Below are 22170 nucleotides of genomic sequence, written 5' to 3'. Positions count from 1 at the left end.
GCAGCCCTCATACATGCACAAGATACAGACGAATTTAAAAAAATTCAGACAGGACTGAAAACTAGTCTTTGGTGTACATTATAAAATTTATTTTACAATAAAAAGATACACAACAAAAATACCGAACTCCAAGGAAAATTCAAAACGGAAAGTCCCTTAACAATTGACAATATTTCACGATTAATATGGGGATTAATCCCGACTAGTTGAAACAGCAACAAAACACATTAAAATCGAAAAGGCTTTTATATATCTATTACATATAGAATTCAGACGATTTAGTGTTATTGCAAATTGGACAACTCTCCACAAGAGACCAAATGGCGTATATGTCTATATTAAAACATTAGTAAAAAATCAAGACATTTTCACCGTATACCGTGCAACAAGAAAAAGATAATATAATTTGCCTGGTAATCATCAAACGTCAGGCGATCAGCCATTTTTTTCAATTATAACTTAAGTCAAAACCCATCAATCAGACTACAATAAAAGTTTCTTAAGAGATAATCCTTCCTGACTGACATTTAATGACATATATATCGATACTCAGCTGATTGTGTATTGCTTTGGAATGTGTATTGGTAAACTATTGTCCCTTTGTTGTCGGAAATGATATAGGTGCACGTATATATATATTTCTTAAGGTAGATAAAAAATAGCGATCAATAGGACTATATACTTCGATCGTATTCAATCAATTTAATAACCGTGTAAAGGAAATAAGGTGTTTCAACAAGTTTTGTCATGCTCGGCTCGGCGTGAAGTCGGATTACGGTGTTAATTAGATCTTAATTATAACCGTGACAGTTAAATACCGACTTTGACATTGTTATAAGTCGGAACGTAAGAACGTACACATACTTAGTTACGCCGAAACTTGTTTGGATATTACAATCCTTTAAAAATAAATATTGCAAAGGAAAATATGGATATTTACTGAAAAAAGAATAAGAAGTCAACACGTATTGGATTGTCGAAGACATACAATAATTAAATTACTATTTTTCAATTGGAATTACTAAACAAAAGAAAACTCCGTAAATATGAGCGGAGGAATGGTTGGGAGTTACATGTTGGCCACTCGAAAGAGGTGAGTAAATGATTTATTCAACAGAAAACTTTGAGAAAAATGAGTTTAACATGTAGAATCAAAGCTAATGATACATACTTATAGTAGAACTTCAAAAAAATATATTAAAGTAATCTCATGTCTAGTGGAAGTGTTCGCTTGGAGATAATTCAACCTAGTTTCTGTCTATTTTTTCGTGATTAAAAGTTAAGATGATAATGGGTTATAAACCCCGGATCCCCCTAATGATTCGCAAATGACATAATCTAATCGCATAATGGAAAAAGAAAAAGGGGAATTTATTATATATTGTGGTTCTCACTTTACTTTCAAATACTTTGTTATAAACGTTCAGCAAAATTAATCAAATTATTATCAGGATAAAACCAACAAATCTCTGTCTTATTAATAATAAAAATATATACACATATGACTGATGTTTTGCACTTTGTCGCCGGAAATTTCACCATTTCGATTCATATGAAAAAAGGACACAATATTTTTATTGACAGTATTCTATTAATGCATAAATTGCAGGTCCTTTTAAAACCCACTGTTTAATTCTAAATTTTTAATTCCATTTCCTTTAAATCCGGGTTCGATCTGAAATCTTGTACAATGTCAATACTAACTTGTAAACTTCTAAAGTAAATAATAATTTCTTTATTCTAATATTTACTTTCAATATTAAACATTTCAATAGCACTGAGAGTTCAACCTTAAAGTATTGCGATTCCCTCGCTGAAAATACTAACAGACGGTAACTTTAGCGTTCGTTGTATTTGCAATACTGCAAAATTAAGTTAACCAACGTCTTAAGGGAGCTACCATTTGATTTTTATGGGGGGCTAGGATGAAAAATTTTGTCCTGCCTTTTTATTTTTCCCTCTTTTCGGTCCTGCCTTTTTATTTTTCACTCTATTCGGTCCTGCTTTTTTTTTTAGTTTATCCTGACTATTTTATTTAACTAAATTGTCATCCTGCCTTTTTTTTTTTGCAAATAATCTCATCCTGCCTTTTTTTTACTCAAAACTCCTGTCCTGCCTATTTTTTTCAAATTTCATCCTAGCCCCCCATAAAAATCAAATGGTAGCTCCCTAAACAACATATAACACGACAATAAACTAAAGTTGTATTAACAAAAGTCATAAAGTAACTAAAGTATCACTCTGTTAAAACTTTAATACAGTTCAAATTTTCAAGGATTTTAAATGTTTGAAATGGATTCATCATGGTTTGACAGAGTGCCAGGTCATAACCGTTATATAGTTATACTCTGTTGGAGTTTTATTGTCGTATTGGCTTTACACCACTCCATGAAGGCAAATCCAATTTGTTTGTTTGTATTTAATCACACCAATTAATTATGTTTCATTTTAAATAGTACACTAGTCAATCTGAACTAAGCTATGCAGGGGCGGATCCAGCCATTTATAAAAGGGGGGGGGGGGTCCGCCACTGGCTATGTAAAATGTATATAGATGGGGTATGATTACCAATGTGACAGCTATCCAAAAAAGTTCAAATGAAGCGGATTTATGCACATTACGGCTTATGTTTAAACTTTCTTGCTCTTGATATTTTTTTAACATGCCGCTTTTAATTCTTCATACATTAAAGTAAACAGACTATTAGTTTATATATGCGATTACAAATGGAGTTTAAAAAAGTTGTTTATTAGTTGGGCATTTGCTCGGAAAAAAATCAGAATGGGATGTTTGAAAACGAGAAAACAATCTCATCAAATAACGAGTTGTGTTGTTGAATTGCTGTCTCATTGACCCAAGCATCCTTTTACTCTACCACAACAAAAAACGGAACATAGCATTTATTGTTATTATTCTTCTTGTGAAAGAAACTACAAATCTAAATTATGAATATAAGTAATAACACCACATTTCAGCAATTTTACGTTCTGTAATTTTTCTTATCTTTCCTTTTTTTGAAGGAGGGGGTAATTGATTATTTATTTTCGTTTGTTTGCGTTAATTTCAAAGAAAGAAGAAATGAATTTGTGTGGCCTTATTTATATATATTTTTATCTTAATTCTCAGTCTATATACTTACATTGTAAGAATAAATAGGCGATTGTCTTAATGTAAGTTGTCGTTTAAATTTATAGTTTTGTACCAACTTTAGTCTATAAAACCATCGAAGTTTTATATATACGACCGTAATAGTATACCGTATAGGATAAGCGAATCATACTCGAGATTTGATTAGATTAAATTTATATCCTCCTGGCTGCGTTCAAACTAAAATTATATCCTCTTGGTTGCGTTAAAAATAAAATTATATCCCCTTGGCTGCGTTTAAAAATAAAATTATATCCTCTTGGTTGCGTTCACAATGCCTTTTTATTATTCTTTAGCTGATTTCGAAATGCTTTTCATAATATCTATTTTCATTGATAATATAATCCTAGTCGTCAACTCTGAACAGAACAGTTAAAAAGCTACATTGAAAGCTACAACTTACGGAAGTTAAGTGTACAGTTTCATCTTGATATAAAAGTAAGGCAATGGTTGCCAATGATAAAATTACCCAACAGACCACAGGACGAGAATTATACCACTATATTTCACCGTACGGCCTTCAACAATGACCAAAACCCTTCCGTATAGTATTTCAAGAACTGGAGGAAATTCCGATAAATCTATAATTCAAAACATGCAATTTTCACAAGCCCTTAAATAAGAACAAAGTTACCGGCAAGATTTACTACCTATGTAATGATCAGTAATGGAAAGCTGATTCCAAAAACCAGCATCGTTTTAGACCAAAAACCAGACTCATTTTAAACTTAAAACCAGCCTCATTTTAGACTAAAAACCAGCCTCGTTTTAAACATAAAACCAGCCTCATCTTAGACCAAAAACCAGCCTCATTTTAAACATAAAACCAGCCTTATCTTAGACTAAAACCCAGCCTCATTTAAGACCATTTCCCAGCATCACTCTGAGCATGGATATAGTAGATCACACATTGAAAGTCCTTACTCTAAGAAAAGATGGAAAGTGGTCTAGACTCACAGTAATAGTAAAAAGTGCTGAATAAGCCCTTAAATTCTTAAAATTGGTTTTAAATACTCACTTGTGAACATTTCATATGATTAAAAACATTTTTCTTTAACAGATACAAATAAACAATTCATTATTTAAACGTTTAAATAAACACATGACACTATCAAAGGATCTGGTAATTTAAATTGTAACGTTTTTTGTTCCCTCAAGGTCGGTTATATTGAACGGAACATTGGAAGTTTGACACATAATACTTCGTATCGAAGGAAATATAGGGCTATAATTACTAGTATTATTAGGTCATTTCAGTTTAAATTATAGCAAAAGAGTTTTTTTTTAAATTCTATGCACCAAATTAAGCAAGAAAATATGGATACAAAAACATTGACATATAAACAATATATATTTATAAATTTATATCTTCAGTACATGATACACCCTAAAAGTTTCGAACAAGACAGAAAGGCCTTCTTCTGATCGATCTAAATAAAATGGCACTACTTTCTATATTGCTACGTTGCTTTTAGAAAACAGTGGTCCAAATTTAAAAGTCTTTAAGATACACGTTTTAGAAATAGCTAAATATCTTAATATTGTGGTTAAATAATTAAAGACCTCAGCATCATTTTAAACTATATTTTTTTTACGATAAACCTATACATGTAGCAAATAAGAAAAGTCTGTATGTGTCCCCCCCCCCCCCCCCCCCCCCATACAATTAATATTGAAGATTGAATTTATCTCCTTTGCAAGTCTTCAGTATATTTATTGTTCTAAAAATTGTTGTGAACTGTGAACTATTTGAATGAATGCTTGTTGGTGAGAAACTCATTGTCAAAAGTAAAATAACAAAAATACCGAACTCCAAGGAAAATTTAAAACGGAAAGTCCTATATCAAATGGCAAAATCAAAAGCTCAAACACCTCAAACGAATGGAAAACAACTGTTACAAAAGGTACTTAATTTTTTATGTTTTCCTCATACTTATCCACTGTCGCTCCTTCATTGTACATATGTTATTGTAGTTTGTCTGTAATTTGTTGCCGGCATAAACATAAATTGTTAATGTGTTAGTGCTAATAGTGTATTCAGGAAAAAAAAAGTTGTGAATAAAAGTATAATCAACAAAGTTAACATGGTTAATTTATGATACATTAAATTTGAAAAAAGAACTTTTGCTATTATGAATTCGAAATCTCTTGTTTAGAAATCAAAATAAATCTAGATTATTCACAAAACAAAATACTATTCATTCCCTGCAAGTACATGTACATTAGATTATAAATAACCAGGCCATTGACGAAACACGTGTTATTGACAACAGTTCAATGTTTATATCTACAAACATCTTACATTTTTGATACCTAAGAAAAAATGCTACATGTATTTAACATGTTTAATTCCCGACCCAATCAATCCTACCTCATAAATTCTTTAGTCCCCAAAATTCTGTTCAATAATTGGCATCACTCAAAGGTCTGTACAAAAACTTACAAATTTTCTAAAAATAACTATGACCCATCATTTTGAAATGAATAATCACCTACCTGTATAATAAAGCAAACTGGACCGTCCCAGTATTTGTATTAATTCATTTATTTACAACAAAATATTAATCTCTTATAATAAACGATAAATCTGCAAAAAATAATTGTTATTCAGACTTGATCGACCACCTAATTTATAATTCTACATTATCCATGTTTTTCATCTACACATGTAAATATACTGATCATTGTAAAAGTGGTTACGTAGATAAACTATATATATATACTTCAATATTGTATGGGGGACACGTAGTGGCGGACCCAAGGGGGGAGGGTTTCGGTAGTTGGAACCCCCTTTTTTGGACGATCAATGCATTTGAATGGGGAAATATGGTTGGAACCCCCCCCCCCCCGTTTCTGCTGGGTTGGGACCCCCCCTTTTAAAAATGGCTGGATCCGCCCCTGACACGTACATACTTTTCTTATTTGCTACATTCATATATATATATATAGGTTTATCGATTTATGTATTTCAAATGTTTTAACTGATATGCGATATGATTGCCAATGAGACAACTATCTACCAGATACCAAATGATGTACAGGGAGCATGGTACAGCCTTCTAAATTTATTTATTTTTCATTGTTATGCATTGTTATGCATTGTTATGCAAACTCCAAAATTTTTAGTCAAGGAAAGTTCTCTATAGTAAATATGTATTATCTAACCTTATATGCAAAGGGAGGTAATGTTGTCACTGAATAGACGTTCCTTCATAATATAAGTTCCAAAAGGAAAAAAAAATCTGGAATATTATTTCCACAGGAATAAATATTATAGTATATGTTCCTAACGGAATAAATGGTATAGAATATTTGTTCCAACAGGAATAGATATTATGACATTGTTTATAACAAAGTTTCCAGTGGAACTTCTGTTAGTCACCACCTGTACTGTCACTTAAATACAAACGAAAGAAACTTGACCAATATGATCTCCCTGCATATCTAAATTATATTGTTCAGAATTCTGAATAGAGCACTTGACCATGCAGTTGCTGTCACAGTCATCTAGGAGTATAAAAAAGCAAAGACTAGTTGACCCGGAGTTGGTATAATAGGTGTTCCGTTAGGATGACATGTCTTTCTACAAACTGTTTTAACGCATACTGCAAATTTGAAGATTTTGACAAATTTTGAGATTAACACATGTTAAACAAAAATGAATAAGAAGGATATATTATAAGCCCAAAATCAAAATTCCATCGAAAGTAAAGTTACAAGGTGAATGTTACCTTTAGATATAAGTTTATTAATTTTAGTCTTGGATGTCTTTTATTCAGATTTAATAATATTCAAATTCCAGTAGATAGAGTGATAACAATATTCCTCCCTGAGATTAAGACTTATTCGATAGAAATTGGCGCACCCTTTACTCCAAACTCTATTCCAAATGTAGAACGGAAGTGCTAGTACTGCTAGCCTGGTATCCTGGCTCACTGCTGGACGAAGTATTAGATTGGTTCATGATACTAGGCTATAATACTGCACACTTACCTATGTTCACCTGTATTACTTCGATGATGATTGTTTGGTGTATAACGTCCAATTGCACATTGTATATTACTGTTAATTCGTTAGATGTGTTTGAGCTCTAAATTTTGTCATTTTATTAAGGACTTTCCGTTTTGAAAATCCCTTGGTGTTCGGTATTTTTTTTATTTTACTTTTTTTTATAGGAAGTTGAATATTTCTATGTTCTAGACTGACACGATGAGCTGGATATATGCTGTTCTTGTTAATCTAAATAGTTTTTTTGGCACAACTTTTTTGGGGAATTTTCGGTGTTTAATTAGTGCTCTTCAACTTTGACTTTCATTTTTCATTCCAACCGTTTTGATTCGAGCGTCACTAATGAGTCTTCTGTAGACGAAACGCGCTTCTGGTCAGGTGTACACAATTATAAGCCTTCTATCCGGTTAATCTGTTTTTACAAAATGCATATTAACTTACTCAGGCATTATTCTGTCAGACCCTGATCAGTGTTAACTAGTTTCCGAATGCCGCGTGTTGCTAAACAGAGTACATTTAGCAAAGTGGCAGCAAATAAAAATGTTCACGTCTTTCACTTTGCCCGGTCGGGGATCGAACCAACGACTTTTTACACTCGAGGGAAGGTCACACGTGCACAACGGCAGTTCACGTGAATTAGATGTTCCTCTCTAGCTGTTGTGTGATAGCAATGCCACTTCGGATGCTCTCTGTTTTCAAACGTAATACAACTTACTCAGCATATGGTCAAACATATAATTGTCATGATGTCATGTGATTAACTGATTTTCCATTTGTAGATATTATTGCTATTTTATATTGTTATTTCCGCCCTGCTAACTATTATAGAACATAAAAGTCGGTAATTAGCGATATCTCAGAAGCTAAGGCTAAATTTGCAAAATAAAACATTATCGACAAAATAATAGCAAATCAATTATTCAATTACAACTGAGGAGAAAATTGATAACAAGATCACAAGATAAAACATGAAAATTATGAACGAACATGATGAAAACTGGTTCTCTTTGAAGTTATTGTTAATATGTTCCGACTCAGAATTCAGGGATAATTTCCCCTGTAGGTCAAGCATACAACGATCAACCAATAGACTGAACTCGTTCAATCCTTCCTTGCGAACTCATACACTGAGAACGGACGGATAACACAGTCTCATGCCATCTATCAGTGCTGCAGATACAATTGAATCTGTGTTCCCTATTGCTATTATAACAATTGTTTATCGCATACATCAGAGTTTAATATGTGTTTCGGATTTACATAATACCATTGCAATGCAATTGATGTTGTAATCGTGTAACATATTTTAATCTGTGTTACCTGCATCCGACGTACCGATAGTGGGTTACCTGGATCTGACGAACCGATAGTGTGTTACCTGTTGCATCTGACGTACCGATAGTGTGTTACCTATTGCATCTGACGTATCGATAATGTTTACCTATTGCATCTGACGTACCGATAGTGTGTTACCTATTGCATCTGACGTACCGATAGTGTGTTACCTATTGCATCTGACGTACCGATAGTCGTTAATAGTGTGTATAAGAATGCAATCTAACTCGTATTGATCTTTAGTTTGATAAAAAAATTTAACGGTATTTTCAAACTCGGCTCAAGAGTATGTTTTTCAACAAAGTCTCAATTTTAAAGATAAAAGACACCGAGTTTGGCTAGATTTTTGTTGAATACTCCATAAAGAAAGATAATATGAAATATCTTGATGAGGTTCAGTTGAAAACATTTCTTTTAAAGGGGTGGACATTAAATGAAAAATTAAACATAAACCACAATGGCATACACCTGTCCTGAATAACCTTACAAATTACTAAATTCTGTCTTTTTGTGGATAGGATTTTGTTTTCCTTCTCAAGTCATGCACATGAATGGATATCGAACAAAAACAAACTTTCAATTTTAAACAAACACAATTTTGATTGAACATTGAAGAAAAGAAAGGATGTAGAATAATTCAAAATACACATTCTTATTTATCTAGTAAAATATACATATATACTCAAATGAGGTTCGAAGGAGGAAAACACTCTTATAAAAAAATATTTGTAATCCCGACTTTCGAAAACGCAACTCTGAAAAAGTGAAACATTGTCGAGGTAAATACTAAATACCTCGTTAATACCTCCGAGTGAACATTTTGCTTGCAGCTACACGAACCAAGTGCATCATGGGAGATATCACGTTCTCAGTAGTGCATTTCTTGTTATTAAACCAATATGCAGACATACTTATAAATTTGAATCTTGTATCGCATTAGAAAATGTTATAGATTTAAAACAAGTTTCCATGCATTATAAAGTGAGGAAGCATCAAACATAAATCATCTCTAGAAAAAGAAAAAAAACCCATCTTTGTAGATGATATGTATATACAAACGCAAAATGCCCCAAAGGACTATGTAACTATATCATTTCTCTGAGACTATTGTATGTTAGGAAAACTCGATTTGCATCAGTTAATAAGGTATTCATATACCCGTAATATTTTAGAATAATAAATATATTGTGACTGACTTTTATAACCCCTTTGGGACCTTTCTTTATAGAAAAATAAATATGAATTATAATAATTAGGTAGACGTGAAAGTTGCTATGGATAAAAGTAAATTGTAATAATGGCTGCTAAGTCTGTTGGAAGATTTTCTCATGAGTATTACTCTAAAACGTAAGTTTAAACTAAAAGTAAATTGTAATAATGGCTGCTAAGTCTGTTGGAAGATTTTCTCATGAGTATTACTCTAAAACGTAAGTTTCAACTATATATATATATAACCGGGCTGAAGTACGTTCACTATTCACTATTCACTTTTCACTATTCAAAATTCATGAATAGTGAACTGTGTTTTTTTGCACTATTCACTATTCAAGTTTATTCAAATTGAATAACTTTAATATTTACTTGTATATATAAAAATTAAAAAAAAGATGTGGTATGATTGCCAATAAGACAACTCTCTACAAGAGACCAAATGACACAGACATTAACAGCTATAGGTCACCATACGACCTTCAACAATGTACAAAGCCCATACCGCATAGTCAGCTATAAAAGGCCCAGAAATCACTAATGTAAAAAGAATCCAAACGAGAAAACTAACGCCCTAATTATTGTACAAAAAAATGAACAAAAAACAAATATGTAATTTATATATAAAAACATGCTAGCGGGATCCCAACCCTCCCCTAACCGGGGACAGTAGTATAACAGATCCACATAAGAACCAACTATAATCATAGTACTGAAGTACTGAACATCGGATGACCGCAAGTTCTTGTGGATGGTCACAAGCACTTGTGAAAGTGAGGTTAATGTACAGAGATATATTTTTTTCTGAAACAAGTTCGTGCGTGGATGATGAATCTATTATATTGTAACAGATACATCTTAATATCTAGTATATATGTCTCTAATTTTAGTGAAACAAATCAGTATACTCTGGTTTGTTGTTATATATTATATTAATATTTGTATATAACAGTTACATGTATATATCATTTTCATCCATTTGTATATTATTCTATTCTTCTATTCTAATAATAGTGCATTGCAAGTGCATGGTGGACACTCTTCTGTAATAATTCGATTTTTCTAATAGATTGGATTGAAAAGGCTTTCATAATTTTCCGCAAACCATTCTTGAGATATTCTTCCGCATGCGTTAACACAATTCATCTAAACGAGTGAAAAGATATTAATGATTTTTTACTTATATCTATATTTCTAACGACAAAACATTTTCATATTATTAATTTATGTTATAAAATAAAATATTTAAAAGAAATGAATTTATAACAGGCGATAAGGAATGTTATTTTGCACTCGATAATGTCCGCGTATTTATATATCGGTTACAAGTCAACCACGAAAGTTACGTAAGTAGAAATCTCTGTTGCAACAGTACATCGGAATGCCCTCACGGTCATTGCGATGTAAAAATCAGTTGTAAAAGGCTTAACTCATCAGATGGATACAAATAGAAATACATATTAACAAAAACATAGAGTAAACGTGGACGGGTACTTGAACATCCCAACAACAAAAAAGGACTCTTAGTGCAGATCTGAGTGTACTCATAATTACTAACAGATAGTTCAAAGCAAATAACAACTAATAAAAAAATGCATCTAAGACTAAATTATCAATCAGTGCACATCCAACATGGATTTAGTGTTAAGATCAGAGAAAAACATGACATTGTGCAATGACAAGATACAGGAATCGACAGATTGTAGATCAATGGAGTTTGATTTACTGATAAAAACAATATTAATACCAATATAAACAATATTCAAAGAATTAATGACAGCATTGGATTGGTAACCTTTTAGAATAATTTTATTTAAAAAATCGATAAGTTGGTTTGTTTTGTGTAATGAATTGCTATAATTCGATTAAAATACTATCAGCTTAAAACGTCGATGACTAGTATTATATAGTACTAAGGTATAAAGAGATAGGATATTTGTTAGGCCTATCCCTTTTATCTAGAATTATTTATTTTTATGTAAAATTGCATTTGATCATGCATCTCAAATCCACTTATGCATATCTAGAAGCTTACGGTACAATTGTCGCACTTAGTTTGTTACATATATTTTTAGGGGGTGGTGTCCACTTTTATTCATAACGCATTAAAGTGAGCATTCGTTTCCGGCATCATTTCTCTATCGGGATGTCCACACTAAATGAAATCCGCGACTAAACGGTACATCTTGTGTTAGGGGAGGGCAAAAGAATTATTCTGTCTCAAAGTGCCAATAATTCTTTTCAAAATCTCATTTTCCAATTAAAAATACCTGTACTAACATATTTTCACATTTATATATAAAAAAACATAGAAAAATATGAAAAGGCTATAAGAGGTAATATATACAAGTAATGAAAGGTTCGTATAAAAAACTAGGGTGTTTTCCTCAAGAAGAATATAATATAATAGCACTAAAAAATAGGAGATCTGTGTTATGGAACGCCCGAATACCAAAAAAAAAACAAAAAACAACGCCGAACCGACACAAATTACAGGTATATCCTATATACCATAAGAAAGCTTATAAAATGAGGAACAAAAGCTATATAGTGAATATAGTGCACAGATCCGGTTTAAGGGATAATGAAGCGCCCGAATATCGAAAACGGCCGGACCTTAGAAAAAATACAACACAAATCACATTACGATCGAGTTTTGAACCCCCGAATCCCCTAATTACAGGTATATCCTATATACCATAAGAAAGCTTATAAAATGAGGAACAAAAGCTATATAGTGAATATAGGGCACAGATCCGGTTTAAGGGATAATGAAGCGCCCGAATATCGAAAACGGCCGAACCTTAGAAAAAATACAACACAAATCACGTTACGATCGAGTTTTGAACCCCCGAATCCCCTAATTACAGGTATATCCTATTAACCATAAGAAAGCTTATAAAATGAGGAACAAAAGCTATATAGTGAATATAGGGCACAGATCCGGTTTAAGGGGTAATGAAGCGCCCGAATATCGAAAACGGCCGAACCTTAGAAAAAATACAACACAAATCACATTACGATCGAGTTTTGAACCCCTGAATCCCCTAATTACAGGTATATCCTATATACCATAAGAAAGCTTATAAAATGAGAAACAAAAGCTATATAGTGAATATAGGGCACAGATCCGGTTTAAGGGATAATGAAGCGCCCGAATATCGAAAACGGCCGAACCTTAGAAAAAAAACAACACAAATCACGTTACGATCGAGTTTTGAACCCCCGAATCCCCTAATTACAGGTATATCCTATATACCATAAGAAAGCTTATAAAATGAGGAACAAAAGCTATATAGTGAATATAGGGCACAGATCCGGTTAAAGGGATAATGAAGCACCCGAATATCGACAACGGCAGAACCTTAGAAAAAATACAACACAAATCACGTTACGATCGAGTTTTCAACCCCCGACTCCCCTAATTACAGGTATATCCTATATACCATAAGAAAGCTTATAAAATGAGGAACAAAAGCCGTTTTCGGTTTTCGGTCGCTCGTTACCCCTTAAATCGCATCTGTGCCACATATTCACTATATAGCTTTTGTTCCTCATTTTATTACCTTTCTTATGATATATAGGATATACCTGTAATTAGGGGATACGGGGGTTCAAAACTCGATCGTAACGTGATCTGTGGTGTATTTTTTCTTAGGTTCGGCCGTTTTCGGTTTTCGGTCGCTCGTTACCCCTTAAATCGCATCTGTGCCACATATTCACTATATAGCTTTTGTTCCTCATTTTATTACCTTTCTTATGATATATAGGATATACCTGTAATTAGGGGATACGGGGGTTCAAAACTCGATCGTAACGTGATCTGTGGTGTATTTTTTCTTAGGTTCGGTTCGTCGTTGTTGGAGATGTTTTTGGTATTCGGGCGTAGTATAACATAGATCTCCTATTAGTGCTATTATTAGATTTTTCTTCAGGGAAACACCCCTAGTTTTTTATACGAAACTTTCATTACGTGTGTATATTACTTTTTCTAGACTTTTCATATTGATAATATTTTTTATATATAAATGTGTAAATTTTTGAGAATTTGAAAAGAATTATTGGCACTCAAAGACGTATTTTTTTCACTACCTGACGCAAGGTAGATTACGTTAAGTGTGGACATCTTGATAGTGAAATGAGTCTGAAACGAATGCTCACTTTAATGCTTTATGAATAAAAGTAGACCCCACCCCTAGAAATATACGTAACAAACTGAGTGCGACAATTGTACCGTAAACTTCTAGATATATGCATAAGTGGGTTTTAGATGCATGATCAAATGTAATGTTACGTAAAAAATAAATATTTCAGTCTAAATATTAAAAAGGGATAGGCCTAACAAATATCTTTTCTCTTTATACCTTAATACTATATAATTCTATAGAGATTTCTACTTACGTTACTTTCGTTTTTGACTGCAAACCTATCTAAATTATCGTTTGCAAAATAATATTTATTTATTAAATGATTACTCATAAAAATATTTTATTTTATGATATAGATTGATAATATGAAAATATTGTGTCGTTAGAAATATATATATATAATATAAGCAAAAAATCATGGATATTTTTGCACTCGTTTAGAAGAATAACAATTATCCTGTTAGTTTTCTCTTTTGAATCCCTGTTACATTTATGATTTATGCGGTATGGGATTTGCACATTGCTGAAGGCCGTACGGTGACCTAAAGCTTGTAATGTCTGTGTCATTGGTAATCATACCAATTTTTTCTAATTTTTATATATACAAGTAGATACTACAGTTATTCATGACAATTTAATAAACTTGGATAGTGAATAGTGCAAAAAAACACAGTTCACTATTCATGAATTTTGAATAGTGAAAAGTGAATAGTGAATAGTGAACGTACTTCAGCCCGGTATATATATAAAGGTAAATTGTAAAAATGAGTCTAAAACGTAAAGAAAGTCTGTTGGAAGATTTTCTCATGCATGATGAGTATTACTCTAAAACGTAAGTTTAAACTAAAAGTAAATTGTGATAATAGCTGCTACGTCTGTTGGAAGATTTTCTCATGAATATTACTCAATTATTCGTTCATCTTACCGAAGAATGTTTTGATCATTCAGAATGACTATATACATCTTACCGAAGAATGTTTTGATCGTTCAGAATGACTATATACATCTTACCGAAGAATGTTTTGATCGTTCAGAATGACTATACATCTTACCGAAGAATGTTTTGATCGTTCAGAATGACTATACATCTTACCGAAGAATGTTTTGATCCTTCAGAATGACTATACATCTTACCGAAGAATGTTATGATCGTTCAGAATGACTATACACCTTACCGATGAATGTTTTGATCGTTCAGAATGACTATTCATTGATTCGAGAAGCCGGTACATAATAATTCTCGTTCTTAAAAGGCTAGTTTGTGAATTCATGATCCATTAATTAAGGGACTTATTTGTGATTCATTATCCAATTTTTGAAAGAATGATTTGTGATTCGCACTGAAGTTATTGAGAATGATTTGTGAGTCAAAGTCCATTCATTGAGAGTTTATCTTGTGATTCATGACACAGTTATTGACAGATGAATTCATTATGATTCACGATTTAGTTATCGGGAGATTAATTTATGATTCACGATGTAGTTATCGAGAAATTAATTTATGAATCACGATTTAGTTATCGAGAGATAGATTAATTTGTGATTCATGATCCAGTTATTAGAGATTAATTTTCAATTGATGATTTAGTTATTGGGAGAATAATTTGTGATTCACAATTAAGTTATTGAGAGGTCAAATGTTTTTGTCCATATGAAATAGTCATTTGTTGTTTATATTGAAGTTTTTCTGACGTTTTTAATTCAAATGATATATCTTGAAGTAACTTAAAAGTTATTATTTATGCTTCTTTTATTGATACGCTGTCGTCCAATGTAAATAACAGGAGACTAATAGTCAAAAAAGCGCAGATCGAATTAATGCCAAAAATGATTATTTTTTTTCAAAAAAAGGGGAGAGGACTGAATCCGTCACTGTTGCCTATGTGGTTTATCTTTTTGAAACAAAAACAAAAAGTTCATATATGTTTTTTTCTATTTATTTATTTCTCTCTTTTCACGAATCAATTCAATTGAAAGCTCTTCAACTGTAATACTCTTTAAATTTATAAACAATGATATAAGTTTAAAAAAACAGTAATTACATAACTACTGTAAAATACACCTTTTCAATTACTTTTACAAGTGTCACTTCACATAAATATTTAAAATCAATTTGATTTAAATGTTTATAGATAACAATCTCCATACACCCACCAGGTGGTGTCTCTACCTGTATTACATTTAAATGTTGTCAATATTTCTATTAATTTCATATAAAATCACTTAATATGTACAATAAATCATGTTTTCACATGAATCCGGTGATAAGTCAAAAAGTTTACAGGAAATTTTGAACCGGTCGTATAGCAAAGCTAACAAAAAGGCAAGAAATTTAAAACCCGTCTGGACTGTCTAGTAGCAAAGCACGCGCTCTATCTCGTTCTCTTCACTGCTTAAGTTACCAAATAAAACGTCGATCTGGTCACAATTTTCCCCTAGCCATTACCTTACCCTTAACCAGACGTGTTTTCTTAATCGCTTGAAGGGGAGGGGGAGGAGGGCAAATCTATTTTGTTAATTTTTGTAATAATGTTTTTTTTTTTTTTTGAGTTAACCATCTTACCTTTCAGAATAATGTCCTAGATAGAACTAAAAGACTGACAATGATATATTTAAACATGGGTAATTTATGAAATCTTTCACCAGCACTAGCTACAGACACATTGACAATGATATATAATTAAACGCGGGAAATTTCTGAAATCTATCACCAGCATGAGCTACAGACACATTGAAAATGATATACTTAAACGCGGGAAATTTCTGAAATCTATCACCAGCATGAACTACAGACACATTGACAATGATATATTTAAACGCGGGAAATTTCTGAAATCTATCACCAGCATGAGCTACAGACACATTGACAATGATATATTTAAACGCGGGAAATTTCTGAAATCTATCACCAGCATGAGCTACAGACACATTGACAATGATATATTTAAACGCGAGCACGTTTTGAACCAACAACTGTGGCTACATAAGCTATCTTCCTGTAGCAGCGAGCACGTTTTGAAGCAACAGCTGTGACTACATAAGCTAGCTTCCTGTAGCAGCGAGCACGTTTTGAACCAACAGTTGTGGCTTCATAAGCTAGCTTCCTGTAGCAGCGAGCACGTTCTGAACCAACAGCACTGTAAAGATTTTTTTACAAGTGCAATGGTGATTGATTGTGACCTGTTGTACTGTGCTCTATGTTTGGCGATAAATGCTATTTTTAGTTCATTACTTTTAATTACCCTCTTTTTTCTCTTCCCCTCTCTCTTTTATCACAAGTCCTCAATCCGCCAGTCAAGTTTCTTATTCTTGAAATATTTGCCACTGGACGTTATTAAAAAAACAATTATTTTAGCCAATTAGAATCTTTCGATCCACCAATAATCGATCGAAGTAAAATATTTCCATCAAACACACTTATCACATAATCTGTCGTTATATGAAATCAATACGGATCCATTTAAATGTAATGAATTTCCCTGATCACAATCATCTCTCCGCTCTATTTTCCGGATGACATCGCGTTGATAGCGTAAACAAAACATCGACAGACAAACATCATCCATGGCTCGTCAGTATAGTGGAATTTTATTCTCTTTCTATCCTAAAACGTAAGATAATATTTTTAATTTATATTAAGTGTGGCTATTGTCAATTTAAACGTTTTCCTTAATCTGATAATTCTTTTAAATGCCTCTGTAACTTTAAAAACTCTATAATATATTTAGAGAAATTTATAGATTAACATGATTTGGGTTTTGTTTATATAATTTGAATTTTTGCAATTACGATTAAATAGATTAAAAGGTATACAAAAATATTAAATTCTGCTTTGAATAATTGTGAATTAAAGGAGATGTTGAATATATGCCAATGGAAACAGCATCACAACGACACTATTGTCAAATAACAGGGGCGGATCCAGCCATTTCTAAAGGGGGTTCCAACCCAGGATAAAGGGGGGTTCCCAACCATATGTCCCCATTCAAAAGCATTGATCGTCGAAAAAAAGGGGGGGGGGGGTGTTTCTGACCCCCGGAACCCCCAATGGATCCGCCACTGAATAAACAAATACATGGCATCTGTCATGTTTGTTTGGTTACAAATTAAACAAATATTCCCTTCTCAATTTTAAATATTAAATTCTCAACTTTAACTTTTACCAGCCGTTTGAGACTTTATAAAGTAGTCCCTTGAATTGCTAAAATGAGGTCCACGTCAGTCAAAAGTTCCCATACATAATGTATACTATTTGCCAATATAATTGTATGTTCGTTGTTATTATAGGTAGATATATGTACGATTTGTGTATTGCTTTGGTCCATATGGACGTATTTAGCAAATAAAGTTAGATAACATTATTTTAGCGAACCCATAGCACTTTTATTAGCTTTATTAGCGTACTCTTGACCAAACCTTAAAGCCAGTATCAAGAGTATAAACTTAATAAATAGTTACACTATTGTTTCAGAAAAAGGGTGAAGGTTTGGTACCATTAAAACGTTTAAACCCGCTGCATTTGTTTGCACCTGTCCTAAGTCAGGAATCTGATGTTCAGTAGTTGTCGTTTGTTGATGTGGTTCATAAGTGTTTCTCGTTTCTCGTTTTTTATATAGATTAGACCGTTGGTTTTCCCGTTTGAATGGTTTTACACTAGTAATTTTTTGGGGCCCTTTATAGCTTACTGTTCGGTGTGAGCCAAGGCTCCGTGTTGAAGACCGTACCGTGACCTATAATGGTTTACTTTTATAAATGTTGACTTGGATGGAGAGTGGTCTCATTGGCACTCATACCACATCTTCTTATATCTATTAAAAGAACAAACCAACAAGCTGCTCCTTTGAGATAGAGACATTTTGTCAAATTTTGAATCTTCTAAATCAATACGTATATGGCATCGACGATCCCAATACAAAAGTATGTGTGACTTTCCAGTACTTACATGGAAGGTTATAGTTTGGTTACTAATTTGAATACTTTTTTTTTATTCTGGGACTAAGAAACTATTGACTGTTACCTTGAAATTGATTCTTTAAACTGAAACCAGATAAGAATTAATCCTTTAAAAGGTTTTATTCTGTAACTGATTTTGAAATAATACTATTGACTGGATTTAAATTGCGCAATTAAATCTCATTAAATCTCATTAAATCTCCTTAGAAAGTTTAGATTTGATACTCGAAATTGTTTCTGATATGTATGAGGATGTGGATTGGATTTACAGAAAAGAGAATAATGGGCAAAAAGTGCAGTATAAATGGCAAATATAAATTGAGAATAGTGAAAAATATGCTAAAAAAAAATCAAGAATATAGAATAACGGGGTACTGAAATATAAAGAATAGAGAACTATGGCCAAAATAAATAAAGAATAGAGACAAATGGTCCATAAAACGGAAAGAATAAAGAAACGATGGACCCCCATCCAGACCCTCGTGTATGCATTGGATTGATGACAATTCTTTGGAGGGATTATTGCGAAACAATAAATTACAATGATTGGGTTTTTTTTGCGTCCGAAACACGTTTCTGGATTTACCTTCATCACAAACGCTCAAACCTACACTTTTGAAAGCAACAGATTAATAAATACGTAACGAACGAACGAACGAACGAACGAACGAATAAATAAATAAATAAATAAATAAATAAATAAATAAATAAATAAATAAATAAATAAATAAATAAATAAATAAATAAAATAAATGAATAAATAAATAAATAAATAAATAAAAATAGATAAATAGATAGATAGATAAATAAATAAATAAGGTTTTTGTTACATAGATTCATTAATTATAAATAAAGAATAAAATAAAGAGCTTTTACGGCGACCGTACTTAATTCTATTTATATATCTAGTATCAAACACTTTTGTCCTTCAACGCATCCGAGGAGGGATGCCACTATTCTGAGATATGGATATAAGGGGTAAAGAAAGAAATATGAGAGTGAGGATGTGGGATATAGGGGGTAAAAAAGTGTGGATGTTGAATATGAGAGAGAGAAAAAAATGTGGATGTTGAATATAAGAGTGAGAAAAAAGTACGGATGTTGAATATGAGAGTGAGAAAAAAGTGTGGATGTTGAATATGAGAGAGAGAAAAAAGTGAGGATGTTGAATATGAGAGAGAGAGAGAAAAGTGTGGATGTTGAATATGAGAGAGACAAAAAAAGTGCGGATGTTGAATATGAGAGTGAGAAAAAAGTGTGGATGTTGAATATGAGAGTGAGAAAAAAGTGTGGATGTTGAATATGAGAGAGAGAGAGAAAAGTGGGGATGTTGAATATGAGAGAGAGAGAGAAAAGTGGCGATGTTGAATATGAGAGAGAGAAAAAAAGTGGGGATGTTGAATATGAGAGAGAGAAAAAAGCGGGGATGTTGAATATGAGAGAGAGAAAAAAGTTGGGATGTTGAATATGAGAGAGAGAAAAAAGTGGGGATGTTGAATATGAGAGAAAGAAAAAAGTTGGGATGTTGAATATGAGAGAGAGAGAAAAAAGTGGGGATGTTGAATATGAGAGAGAGAGAGAGAGAGAGAAAAAAGTGGGGATGTTGAATATGAGAGAGAGGAAAAAGTGCGGATGTTGAATATGAGAGAGAGAAAAAAGTGGGGATGTTGAATATGAGAGAGAGAGAGAAAAAAAAGTGGGGATGTGCGATATAGGAAATTAAAAAAGTGAGAAATTGGAAAAAATTACTATAAAGCGGGATTTGGGAAATGAGCTACCCCTTGATACCCCCTTCATACATGTTTAAATGATCAAGGTTGTTGAAGAAACACGTATAGTGTGTACTGAATTCAGTATGACCATTTTCGTAAATTTATGTTGGGTGGCTGTGTCTCACTAACGATTCACTTACATCTAAATTTAGAAATATATGTACAGTAAATTAATTTTTGGATACGAGCTGAGCTTAAATAATTCATATATCATTAGCGTATAAGATATCATCCTCGTTATTTAATACTACTGGTAATAGTTTTTGTATTGATCAAACATGTAATTTCTGTTCAATAGGTGAAAAAGAACTTCCGTTAGGGTTCGTATTTCGACGCGAACATGATTTTCATCATAAAATTAGAAAAGTCAAAATGAAACGACAATGAATAAATTCTAACCTATTTATAAGGGGGACACACTGTTTGTATATTGAACATAAATGGATGTACATGGCTGCATATACGCAAAACGATACGGAACAAATTAATTGTGGTTAAAGAAAAGAAAAAACCAGTCCATTTAAAAAAAACCAGGGAGCAACATATTATTTGCCATAAAAAATGTATCCGTCGACGGACATTATTAGGGTTTCATGCCAACATCCATTCCTGGATCCGCCCCTGTTGTCAATTTACATTCTATAGAAAATTACGAATACAGGAAAATTATTTATGAAAAAAAGAGAGATCTGTTGGCTTGTTTTTAAGATGCAGTAATTTGAAAAGCTACATTTTTTGGCGGGAAATGTCTCTTTTTTAAATATAGTATATGTATTGGAAGAAATCAAAGTTAAACAGTAATTGAGAAAGGATTTTTAAGTCACTTGCCTGTTATTCAACCCTTTTAAATTGATTTATATATATATATATATCACGTGGAAAATAATAATAGAAGGTCAAAATTTATAAACTATTGTTATTGTAATATCTTTTGGAAAAAAGTAAGAACACGTTGAATAAGTGAAAATAAGTTAAAATATTACAGTATATTTACCTCAAAATATGAATTAAAAAAACTATTCAGAAAAAAGGAGATCCATTACGCAATCGCCTATGATCGAGAGTGCACCCGTCACTCTACAGAGGTTTTTTATGTGCAAACGTCATAGACGTCGGCATAGCACATGAGATTTCCTGGAAACGTCATGAGGGTCGGGGAGGGTTATATAGGTTATGGTTCTGTCTAAGCACAAATTAACTTCAAGATTGTTTGTTTCTCGTCGCAGTGCCTACCACGATAACTGTGTCCCTGCTGACAGAAGAGACCAGGCCACACAAGTATCAGCAGACAAGAAAAGACAAGAGGGAGATTATGTGCAGTGTGATGCCGTCAAACAAGATACAATCTGGAAAGAATCGGTCACCGGAGAAAAGAGATGTCTTAAAAACTGGTAGGTTTTCAATACAATTTATTTTTCCTAAATATTGTTAAGTATTCGGAACGTGTGATATGTTTTTATTTATTTTTTTTTATATTTTTTTTATTTGTTTGTTCTTCCTTCACCAATCCGTGGCTTTCAAACTGGAAATTGTATATAAGCAAATTAAAATAATTAAAATATAATTCTTTTAGAAATGCTTTTTTTATATAGTTGGTA

The 22170-nt window shown here is 32.4% G+C and overlaps 2 protein-coding genes across 5 annotated transcripts in view; one reads left to right on the top strand and one right to left on the bottom strand.

Annotated features, from left to right (window-relative positions):
* The window catches only part of LOC127731989 (BTB/POZ domain-containing protein 6-B-like), a 28932-nt gene extending 11714 nt beyond the window's left edge, over nucleotides 1-17218 (bottom strand). The window contains exon 1 of one of the 2 annotated variants that reach the window (XM_052241024.1): nucleotides 17090-17218. The gene's annotated coding sequence lies outside the window, so the exon portion shown is untranslated. Of the gene's footprint in view, nucleotides 1-5518; nucleotides 5623-17089 lie in introns of those variants that run through there. The other variant, XM_052241023.1, reaches the window with a different exon arrangement.
* The window catches only part of LOC127732016 (uncharacterized protein C2orf50-like), a 29438-nt gene continuing 8055 nt past the window's right edge, over nucleotides 788-22170 (top strand). The window contains exons 1-2 of one of the 3 annotated variants that reach the window (XM_052241063.1): nucleotides 788-1093; nucleotides 21799-21963. In XM_052241063.1, the coding sequence (XP_052097023.1) occupies nucleotides 1047-1093; nucleotides 21799-21963 (212 nt within the window). In that variant the 5' untranslated portion in view covers nucleotides 788-1046. Of the gene's footprint in view, nucleotides 1094-17287; nucleotides 17459-21798; nucleotides 21964-22170 lie in introns of those variants that run through there. The other 2 variants (XM_052241065.1, XM_052241064.1) reach the window with 2 other exon arrangements.

The sequence above is a fragment of the Mytilus californianus genome, unplaced genomic scaffold (assembly GCF_021869535.1).
Source record: "Mytilus californianus isolate M0D057914Y unplaced genomic scaffold, xbMytCali1.0.p SCAF_21, whole genome shotgun sequence".
NCBI lineage: Eukaryota > Metazoa > Mollusca > Bivalvia > Mytilida > Mytilidae > Mytilus > Mytilus californianus.
Note: the sequence above shows the minus strand (reverse complement) of the source record. Positions and strands in the feature narration are given on the sequence as shown.